The sequence below is a fragment of the Eubalaena glacialis genome, chromosome 1, assembly GCF_028564815.1.
Source record: "Eubalaena glacialis isolate mEubGla1 chromosome 1, mEubGla1.1.hap2.+ XY, whole genome shotgun sequence".
Taxonomy (NCBI): Eukaryota; Metazoa; Chordata; class Mammalia; order Artiodactyla; family Balaenidae; genus Eubalaena; species Eubalaena glacialis.
In genome coordinates, this window is record NC_083716.1 from 37,370,265 (window position 1) to 37,382,345 (window position 12,081).

General features: G+C 33.7%; 1 protein-coding gene and 1 non-coding gene across 2 annotated transcripts in view; one reads left to right on the forward strand and one right to left on the reverse strand.

Annotated features, from left to right (window-relative positions):
* The window catches only part of KIF20B (kinesin family member 20B), a 74,558-nt gene that overhangs the window by 11,957 nt on the left and 50,520 nt on the right, over positions 1-12,081 (reverse strand). The window contains exons 23-26 of the mRNA XM_061195329.1: positions 11,571-11,631; positions 5,912-6,037; positions 5,148-5,275; positions 3,164-3,319 (exon numbers count right to left, since the gene is read on the reverse strand). Coding sequence (XP_061051312.1) covers positions 3,164-3,319; positions 5,148-5,275; positions 5,912-6,037; positions 11,571-11,631 — 471 coding nt within the window. The remainder of the gene's footprint in view (positions 1-3,163; positions 3,320-5,147; positions 5,276-5,911; positions 6,038-11,570; positions 11,632-12,081) is intronic.
* TRNAE-CUC (transfer RNA glutamic acid (anticodon CUC)) lies at positions 9,131-9,203 on the forward strand. Its single transcript has one exon. It is a non-coding gene; the product is annotated as a tRNA-Glu (tRNA).

Sequence of the window (12,081 nt, forward strand, 5' to 3'; positions counted from 1 at the left end):
AATTAAAAATACCATTTTCACTGGGTTCAAAAATCATAAAATAGTTAGTGGTAAATTAAAGAAAATACGTGCAAGACCTAAACATGACAAACTACAAAACATTGCTGAAAGAAATAAAAGAACACCTAAATAAACAAAGAGAGAATCTGTGTTCAAGGATCAAAAGATTCAATATTGTTAAGAAGCCAGGTCTCCCCCAAAAGATCTATAGAGTCAAAGCAACTTCAAAATCCAAGCAAGCGTGCGTGTGTGTGTGTGTGTGTGTGTTTGTGTTGATAGAAATGAAAAAGCTGACTCTAAAAATAATATGAAAATGCAAATGACATAACAGTCAAAATTATGTTGAAAATGAAGAACAAAGTAGGAGCAATCACACTACATCATTTCAAGCCTACTATAATAATAATAACCAAGACCGTGATATTGGCGTAAGGATACACAGACATCAGAAAGCAGAGGAGAGGGTCCACAAATGTTATGGTCAATTGATATTCTATAAAAATGCCAAAGAATTTCAATGGAGGAAAGGACAGTCTTTTCAACAAAGACTGATGGAACAACTGAATAGCCAAATGGAAAAAAAGAAAAAACCTGAATCGTAATCTCACACAATGTATGAAAGTTAACGCTTGGACAACTGATTTATGACAAAAGTTGCAGAGCAGTACAAAAGAAACAGTTTCTTCAATACATACTACCAGGTCGATTGTTAATACACATTTACAATGACAACAACAGCTTTTACCCCATCTCACTCCAACACAAAAATTAATTCTAGGGTTTACCTTTCATATGAAAGGTAAAACCCCAAACCTTCCAGGAATAATGTAAGAAAACACCTTCATGCCCTTGAGGTTCATAAAGGAAAAGATTGGGAAAATGAATTAAAATACCTAAGAATTTCTGTTCTAAAAAGGCAACAAGAGAGTAAAAAAGTAAACCAGAGATTGAAAGAAGGTAACTGCAACACACTCCTATCCAGAAAGTAAAAGGAACTCCTATTAAAAAAAAAAAAAAAAAGGTAGTCCAATATAAGATAAGCAAGGGGACTTGGATTGGCAGAGCCAATAAACTAAACATCCAACAATACTAGCTGGAGTATAAATGGATACAACTATTTTGAAAATCAGTCTGGCACTCTACTAGAGTTCCACATATGTTTACCCTATCAACTAGCAATTCTATTCTTGGCTATATAGGCAATAGAAATGCATGCACATGTGCACTAAGAGAAATATATAAAAATGTTAACAGGAGATCTTATGCATTAACAGCCCAAAACAGGAAACAATCCACATACATTCAACTTTAAATTGAATAGACTGAGGTATACTTATACACTGAAATATTCAGCAATGAAAATAGACTAACTCCAGCTACCTGCAACAGTATAGATGATCCTCACAAACATGATACTGAGTGAAAGAAGCCAGACACAAAAAATGCATTCTATATATTTATATATTTTCATTTATATAAAATTCATAAATGAGCAGAACTAAAGTTTAACATTAAAAGATAGAACAGTTATTACCATTCAGAAGAGGGTTCTATTTCTTAAACTCGGTGGTAGTTAAGTGGGGGCTGGCTTTATGATAATAATTCATTGAACTATATGTTTGTTTTGTTTACTTACTGTGTTATGTATGTTACAATTTAAAAAGCTTTTAAAAAAATCAACAATTTATTTCTTAAATATCATAGACACATATCCTAGGTATGATTGTTAAGAAATATATGGGAGAAAGGAGAAAGCTAGCTTTCTCTAGGACTAAAAACTCAAAGGAGGTTTACTTGCTGGCATTGCTGCTAGAGGGACTACTGATTAGGAAAAGAAAGTAGGCCCATTCCCGAGTTGGAGGTAGAGTGACTATGACAGCCAACAGCTTTGATTTCACTTCTTGCCTCTTATTACTGTCCAGGAAGGTCGGATGGGCTATGGACAGAAACAGAACCAGCAGCAACATTTCCTGTTAAGATAAATGCAGCATTACAATCTTGCTCAACCCAACACTTCCTGAAGATACCTCCAGTCATGTGGAGCTCTCACATGAAGTGAAATATATTGCCATCTCATTGCTGTAGTAATGACAAGTACTAGTCTCACATAACTTGTCACATGACAGAGAGAGTCAAGACTCTAAGGAAACACAACAACTAAATGGAACGTAGTATCCTAGATTAGATCCTATATCCAGAAAAAACAGTGGGAAAGCTGGTGAAATTCTAGTAAGGTCCATAAGTCAGCTAACAGTACTATAATAATATTGATTTGTTGGTTTTGATCATTGTACTGTTGTTATGTAAGATCTAACATCAGAAGTTGGGTGAAATTCTCTGTACTAGTTTTGCAACTTTTCTGGAAATAAAATGATTTCAAAATAAAAAGGTAAAAAAATTTTTAAAATCATTGGAAAAAAATCATCCATAACTTACTGAAAATTAACATTCCTGTTTGTACAGGAAAGTTTAGCTGGTATAAGTAAAATTCTGTCATTAACAAAGGAAATTGCCAATAGATGACAATGTGATACTGCCACGTTACTATTACCATAAATAGAGAACTAGTTTTTCATTTAAAAGTAATGTTAATGTATTACTCAACAGCTTTCCTAGGATCAATGATGACTTTAAACTTCTTTTTTCTGATTGTCAAACAGACTAAGTTGTCGATTTAAATAGGAGGAAAAAAGACAAGCTAAGATAGAATCACTTAAGAACTAGAGCCAGTCAATGTAAAACTGAAAGTTATTTCTACCTATAGTCTTCTAGAAACTATTGAGTTGACTTAAAAAAAAAGACCTGATAAAATCAGCTTATGAGGTAAAATATAAACACCATGTTAGTAGAATCTACAGTTCAAAATGTAAATGTTTTACGATACAGTAGGGATAACCCTGTGGCAGTCAAAAGAAGAGATTTTTAAGTTCTGAATCTAAATATTGAGATATAATTATTTTCCCAACAATAAGAACTTCAAGATAAAATGGGCTAGAAAAGTCATCTTACAAACAGACAAACTGCCTTTGAAAAAAAAGAAACAAAAAACAAAACCACACAACCATGTAGATACTGATAAGAATGTAAGAATCCCAGGGAAAAATTTAAGAAACCAAAGAAAGCAGGCGAAATACATAGAAGAGAAAGTATAATTGTTACCAACCATTTCATTTTGTTGCTTCAAACAATGCTCTCTGTCTTCAGCGTATTTTTTCATCTCTTTGTTTCGTAGATTCTCAGCTTCTTTTGCTTGAGTGAGAAGCATCATGTTTTCTTCTAACCATTTTTTTCTATCAGTTTTATATTTCTGTTCAGATTCCTACATGTATAAATAGCATAAGTAACTATCATATGCTTCAAAAGCAGTTAATAAATCTGTATTTATAACATTTCCATGTAATCCAGCACTTTTCATTTCACCTCTTCAAAAAGTTAAAAACAAGTGTTTTTCTTTAACTAATGACAAGATTTGAGTTTATTTCAGATTATCAAAAGAACATTGTTGGTTTGCTTTCCTAAATAGTTATTTCGTTTATAAACTTTATTTTGCTATAAAGTGCATTTGAGGACTTTCCATCAACAGTGAGCTTAAGAAGACACAATTGAAATTTCTGAAAGAGTTACAGAGAACCAAGCCTTCTTAAATGCCAGATTTAAAAAAAAAATTGATTTATGGTAGTCATTTCTAATTGTATGGTTCCAAAAATAAAATTTTCCTGGGTACACAGGATGCCAAAGAATAACTTGTGCAACAGGGCAAACATTTATTAGTTTAAGGAACATTGGGAACAGCTGGACAGAAAATAGAGTTGATCAGTAAATTTCAAAGAGGTTTCCATAGATCCTTTGGGTTCAAAAATGTCTAATTTATACATTCAAAATTCAAGTAGGGCTTCCCTGGTGGCGCAGTGGCTGAGAATCTGCCTGCCAATGCAAGGGACACGGGTTCGAGCCCTGGTCTGGGAAGATCCCACATGCCGCGGAGCAACTAGGCCCGTGAGCCACAACTACTGAGCCTGCGCGTCTGGAGCCTGTGCTCCGCAACAAGAGAGGCCGCGATAGTGAGAGGCCCGCACACCGCGATGAAGAGTGGCCCCTGCTTGCCGCAACTAGAGAAAGCCCTCACACAGAAAGGAAGACCCAACACAGCCAAAAATAAATAAATTTTTAAAAAGCTAATTCTAAAAAAAAAAAAAAAAAAAAATTCAAGTAAAACTTCATTTGAAACAAAAACAGTAGTACCACATTAAAAGCTATGTATTTAAAAATCCCGTTTATTATCTAAGATATGTGATCACATTATTTTAGAACAATGTAGAACATACCGGTATTCCTTAATATGAACATTCTCAATGTAATTAATGTTATTTTTTTCATAATTAATGGAGTGGAAGGGGTAAATTCTAAAGTATATAATTAATAGTTACAAAAGAAAGTAACTGATTTCTTTTGTATTTGTTCAGTATCTGATTATATACAGCCTGAATTTAAGAAAATAATTTAGATGCAGTCTTTTCAAAATCACTGTTATGTTTTCTTCAATCCCAAAACTACAGTTGGATTGCAACTTCTAATAAATAAAATGAACAAAATTTTACGTAGTATTTTTAAGTCCCATTAAAAAATTTCCCCCATATGTTGTATTCTATACATAGTATGTGAAAGCTAAACATGGAAAAACATATAAACACAAAACAGAATATCTTCTCTGTAGTAGTATAGTTTCAAATGTATTCCAGTGTTCAGACATTCAACTCTATTCTTTTCCAGCTTAATAATTAAATTTACAATAATCAAAATAATTTTCCTAAGAGTCATCTTCTCCACAGCAGTATTTGATGAGTTAGAAGTTTAAAGCGTAGAAAAATAGGTACAAAGACATAAGAAGTGATGATTTAAAAATTAAATATGTAAAACTGAAGACCCAACCACTGCATTTTCATTGGTACTTCCTTAGTAGCTTGTATCTTGGGAATTTCTTCCCTGTGTCACTTGAGTGTATACTGAAAAATTATATATTAACATTTCCCAGCTATTGGTTCATCCATATCTAAATTAATTATAAAATATTTACTAAATTATCCTTTTATGAGAAATATAATGAATATATATAAAGATACAATTACATATAGAGATAAAAATCATACCTGTAACTCATCTTGAAGCTTACTGAGCTTTATATTAAGTACATCTGTGTTATCCTCAAGTTCTTTAGTTGACCTTTGATTGCTTTTGGTTTCCAAATCTTTGCATTTTTCCTTCCATTTTTCCAATTCTGATTTGAAAACATAAAATTATTTTTAAAGTACATGCAAAAGTTATACCACATAGAGCTATATGTGGCATGGGATACAGACAAGAATCAGCAGAGCCCAGAAGCAGAAGTACACAGACCAAGATAGAACCGAGACCATTCTAAGAGCTTACCAAATTCTTAGAGAAGAACTACAAAAACGTCTCAATAACCCACTGAATAGTGTTCTGAGTATACAGTATAAATGCATGCCAATATATAGGAAACTTCATGTTCTCAAAAATTAAAAACAAAAACAACCCACTGATGATATTCTGAAGGATAGAGTCAGAGTATTTATTGAGATAAACATATAAGATGATACCAGTTGCTATACAGAGGTGAAACTCAGTTGAAAGTTTATTCTTAACATCTGGGGAACACTGCAAGCTATCATCCAGTTATTATGAAAGTGTCCTTATTCCTTCTCTGACTTAGGTACAACAATTTTCATCATAATGAAAAATGACAAGTGACAGGATGTTCCAAAAACACACCAAATACTTTTTCATTATGAATTATTATAAACGCTAAACTATGTTTAAAAAGGAAAGAAATCTAGGAAAATAAAGAAAATGAAAGAGTATGCTTTGAGATATTTAAGCAATCTTGTTTCACCTGTGGCCAGTCTTTCAGTTTCCTTTAATTTAGCCTCAAGCACTTGATCTTGTTCTACTTGAGTTTGTTCTTGTTCTTCTAGGGTCATTCGCATGTCTTCAATTATTTTCTCTTTAACGCTTAGATCTAAAAATTTGGAAAGAACATTTTAGAAATTACTAACATCTACATCTAGATATCCAATTTTTCTTTTGAGTTCTTCTAAAATTAAAATACACTTTTATTAACTATAATAGAATATGAGTTCCACATAGACAGAAACTTTGTCCTGTTCACTGCTATATTTTCAATGTCTAGAACAGTACTGGCATATATGAAGGATCAAATAAATAACTGATGTACAGATGGATGCTTGGATGAATGCAAGAATAAATGGATGGAAAAGCAATCTTTTCAGATAAAACTAACAATTTTCAATATAATTAAACTATTAATAAAAATAATAAAAACTATTATTTTACTGCACTTCGCTTTATTGTGCTTCACATATACTGCGTTTTTTACAAATTGAAGGTTTGTGGCAACCCTGCATTAAGCAAGTCTATCAGTGCCATTTTCTAACGGCATTTGCTCACTTCCTGCCTCTGTATCACATTTTAGTAATTCTTGCAATAATTCAAACTGTTTCATTATTGTTGTATTTGTTACACTGATCTATGATCACTGATCTTTACGTTACTCCTGTGATTGTTTTGGGACACTATGAACTACACCCATGTAAGACAGCAAGCTTAATCCATAAACACTGTGTGTGCTGTGACTGCTCCAATGACCAGCTGTGCCCCGTCTCTCCCTCTCCTTGGGCCTCCCTGTTCTCTGAGACACAACAATATTGAAATTAGTCTAATCAGTAACACTACAGTGAACTCTAAGCGTTCAAGTGAAAGGAAGAGTCATACGTCTCTCACTTTAAATCAAAAGCTAGAAATGAAAGGATTAAGGTAAGTTTAGTAAGGAAGGCATGTCAAAAGCCGTGACTGGCCAAAAGCTAGCACTCTTGCACCAAACAGCCAAGTTGTGAATGCAAAGTAAAGTTCCTGAAGAGACTTTAAAGTGCTACTCCAGTGAATACTCAAATGATAAGAAAGCAAAACAGACTTATTGCTGATATGGAGAAAGTTTCAGTGGCCTGGATAGAAGATCAAAACCAACCACAACATCCCCTTAAGCCACAGCCTAATCTAGAGCAAGGCCCTAATTCTCTCCAATTCTACGAAGGCTGAGAGAGGTAAGGAAGCTGCAGAAGAAAAGTTTCAAGCTAGCAGAGGTTAGTTCATGAGGTTTAAGGAAAGAAGCTGTCTTCAAGACATAAAAGTGCAAGGTGAAGCAGCCAAGTGCTAATGTAGAAGCTGCAGCAAGTTATCCAGGAGATGTGACTGAACTGCTGCAATTTCATGATAAAACCTGAACAGATGACGAGTTGCTTCTTATGGATGAACAAGGAAAGTGGTTTCTTGAGACGGAATCCTGGTGAAGACTGTTGAAATGACAACAAAGGATTCAGAATATAGCATAAACTGAGTTGATAAAGCAGTGGCAGAGTCTGAGAGGCCTGACTCCAATTTTGAAAGAAATTCTACTGTGGGTAAAATGCTATCAAACAGCAGTGCATGCTACAGAGAGACTGTTCATGAAAGGAAGAGTCAACTGATGCGGCAAATCTCATTGTCTTACTTTAAGAAACTGCCGCAGCCACCCCAACCTTCAGCTCCCACCGCCCTGATCAGTCAGCAGCCTTCAGCATCGAGGCCAGGCCCTGCCTCCACCAGTAAAAAGATTACAACTCCCTGAAGGCTCAGGTGATGGTTACCATTTTTTAGCAATAAAGTATTTTTTTATTAGGTATGAGCACTGTTTTTTTAGACATAATACTATTGCACACTTAACAGACCACAATATAGTATGAGCATAACTTTTATATGCATTGGAAAACCAAAAAAAAATTGCGACTTGCTTCACTATGATCTGCACTTTATTGTGGTGGTCTGGAACCGAATATGAAACATCTCTGAGGTATGCCCGTACTAATAACACAGATCTTGGGATTTAGAGAAAACATTATTTGTCAAAACACTTATTTTTAGTGTTAATATTCTCAAACCAAAACTAAAACTTTTACCTCCTAAAAACAATAAATTCTCAATCCCAAATTTAATTTTTAAATCTCAAGTAATTATTTTTTCTAGAAAAATTTTCAAAGTCAAATATTTACTCCTAGTGTTTTTAAAACCAGCTCATTAGGAATAACTGTACTATTATAACCTTACCAAAACTGTTTCCGGCCCTTGAAAAATCACTACAATAATGGCTTATACACAATTCTATTCTAATCCTGCCTGATAGAAAGAGATAAGGAGGAACAATTGGCTTATCGTCTCTGGTGATAGACACATAGTAGCAGGGCTCACTTCTGACACCTCTTACCAAGACTGCTATGAATGTCAGAGGTGATGAATCTATAAATACATAGCTCAAACTCAGGGCACTAAAAGTGACAAAAAAAATGACACAAATATCAAAAGATGGCTCCCTTAAAAATGCTTAATATAAAGTAAGCCTAAAACAAAACAATGAGAAAAAATTTTAAAGAGTAATCTTCAGTATTTCTGTTCATTGATGTAAGCTGCCAGGAGAGCTAATGAAACAGAATTCCTCTTTAGGATTAAAGGAGTACTGGTATTCTATCTAAAACTTTTTCTTTCAAAAAGCATGATTTGCAAATATATTCAGATTATACAATTAATTTTAATTTTATTCAAAGAATCTGTTCCTTTTACACCCTATCTTTTGCTCTAAATTAGAGGGTTCAAAAGAAGGAGTTTAAGTATCTAGATAGCAATCAGTAAAGGCCCAGGACACCAATGTTAACTTCGTTAATGGCTATCCACCTATTATTTGAAAGGTAGGAACAGTAAAAGAAACAAGAGCATTATTATATCAGTCACTGCCTCCAATAACTTACATTTTATCTCAGGAAAGAATCCAGAAATATGCAACAAATAAAACAGAAAATAAAGCAACATAAAGACAGGAATGAGATATCTCATCAAAGCTATCTAAAGGTATCTATGAACTATCATAGCTAAATAAATGCCTGGCAAATGAACAAGCAATCAAGTGTTTAACATTCAGGGGAGAGGATCACTGAAAGCTATATAAAGAAATGACACACAAATGTCATGTAAAACCCTGGATTAGAAATACTCAGTGACTGGGAATTCCCTGGTGGTCCAGTGGTTAGGACATGGCACTCTCACTGCCAGGGCCCCAGGTTCGATCCCTGGTTGGGGAACTAAGATCCCGCAAGCCGCTCGGCGTGGCCAAAAACAAACAAAAAAATACTCAGTGATAGTTCAAATTTATTTCAGAATACCAGTATACCAGATGTACATAAGTACAAAAGATTGAAACCATGTGATACCTTGTTTCACTTATCACACTGGCTATAAGTTTAAAGTGTGATAACACCTAATACTGGCAAAAATGTGGGGAAATGGGTACTCTATACAGTATTATTGAAAATATAAACTGGTATAATGACTTTGGGGAGCAGTTTAGCAAAATTCATCAAAATTTTAAATAGAACATTTGGGCCAACAATTACACAGCTAGGAATTTCCCATACAAATATATTTACATGTGTGCCCAAAGACTTTTACACAAATATATTCATGTTAATGTCTGTAACAAAAACTAATGTCTGAAATAACCAAAAAAAATTTTTGTTAATAAAAGGGGTCATATTACTGGAGAGTAGATTAGAAGATATGTTGATTGTTACTCCCTGTGAATATGACCTTACTTGGAAACAGAGGCTTTGCAGATGTAATCAAGTTAAGAATAAGGTCATACTGGATTAGAGTAGGCCCTAAATCCAATAAGACTGGTGTCCTTATAAGAAGAGGGAAATTTGGACAGAGACAGATAGGGTGAAGACACAGACACATTCAAAGGGAAGATGTCCATGTTAAGACAGAGGCAGAGATTGGAGTTATCGCAGAAGTGTGAATGGGGAGTGACTGCTAATGGGTACAGGGTTTCTTTCTAGGGTGATGAAAATGTCCTGGAATTAGATAGTGGTAGTGATTGTACGAGCTTGTGAATTTACTAAAATCCACCATACTGTACATTTTTAAAGGGTAAATTTTATGGTATGTATATCTCCATTTAAAAAAATTAATAAGATAGCTAAGTGAATGGCATTCAGTATTTAAATAGAAATGTAGAAGCCAGGGAAAGCCTCAAGAGCTAAAAATGCACTTTTTTGTTTGTCAGGGAATGTCTCATACATAGTTAAAATCACAAGAGTGAATGAACTCTTCAAGAGAGAAAATAAAAAGAAAAAAAAAGATGATGGCTTAATCAGGAAATTTGTCAAAGTGGCTGAGGCTCATTCTGAAAGAAAGGCAGTAACCCGAAGAATAGATCACAAAAGCCGAGGTAAGAGTTTCAAAAGGGGGCAAGCTATGCCTTACCTTTATATTTAGAAAAAATATGCTCATACACAATAAATACTACTTAAAAAATGAAAATGAAAGAAAGTGAGTAGACAATAATTCAAAATAATTAAAAAATAAAGGAAAGATTGCAAAAAGCTAAAAGATTTGAAAATATGTAGGTTACAAGTGATCTGGGAGAAAGTTTAAAGAGCATGGAGAAGATGGAAGATTAAAAGTACTCAGAATGGGCCTACACCACACGTCTCAATATCTGGCAAAGAAAGAAAAAATTAAAATACGATAAAAACTATATCCTGGCCCAAAGAATGCTTTTCAGAATATCTATTCACATCTACCAACAATGACAAAGGAGCCAAAGTAAAGGGAAACTCCAAAAAGATTATGGAAATAGGAGATGTTAGAGGTCAGTGGCCTAAAAAGGTAGGAGAAAATAGGACTGTGCGCAGAGATATATTTTCACATCCAAGTTACTGATCCAAGTGAACCCCACAAAAGTCCAAGTCATCTAAATAAGTAATAATCTTGTTGTCTTACACCTGCTCTTTAGTTGGCCAAGTACAAATGGCATGAATTAGTGAAGACAGTCTGGAACTTAAGACTGAAACAGACATGGGTTCAAATCCCAGCTCTATTACTCACACAACTAAGACGTTAAGGGGCGACTGATGGGAAGGAGAGGAATCTGCATAATTTTATGAACAGAAATATGTATATATCATCTACAAAGATAATTTTGTAATATTTCAAATAAAAAAAATCAATCCAAATTGAGAAAAAAAATTTAGCACATACAATTTGAATCTAAAGTATTAAATAGTTTTTAAAAACATTTAAAAAATATTTTTTAATTTTAAAGATACTTTATTTGAAGTATAACCTTTATATTATTTTGACTAGAAATCCATTCCATTCATTGTGACCTATATAACTTTAATTTTATTTTCCACAAAATACTGGCCATTACCTAGAAATCAATGTTGCTTTGACTGAATATTTCTTAATGTTTTACTTCTCCAAGGATAAACTTTACAGTGGTAAGTTACCCTTTAGAATCAATGCTTTTCTCTTTTAATAAAGTTACATCTTATGTTGCCCTTATTTAACTTTACAATTTTCAAAGGAAAATATTAAACCAATTGTTATTCTAACTACTTATTTTGCAGTCATTTTAGTACTGGAAGTAGAGGTTTGTTTCTGACCTTTGCACACTCTCTCATACTGCTGTATAGCTTCTTCCACTTTCTGATTACTTAACTGCTCCTGCAAAATGAAAGAATATAAATTAAATGCAAATGTAACTTAACTATACCCCATTATTTAATAGTGGGACTTGAAAACAGGGCTTAATATTAAGTTTGAAATCTGTCTCCTAGAAGGCTGACTAATAGTCTCAAGCTCCCAAGTTTGTTTCACCTCAGAGAAAAGGGCAGGGTGAGAGTGGTAATAAGAAAAAACAAAACAAAACCCCCAAACTTTAAACTTTTAATGTACCCCAAAAATGCCAAATCATTTTCTTCACTCAACATTTCAAGCTAGCATGTATGTTCTCTTACACAACACAAAAAGCATAAAGAGAGAGAAATGAAAGTTTACTATGTATTTAATGTGGGAGGAACAAAGAAAACCATAAATAAATTCCTTAACAGTAAACTCAAAATGCAGAAAAAATAGGGTCCCCACATGCCCTATACGTAAAAAGTAGCTGGGCGG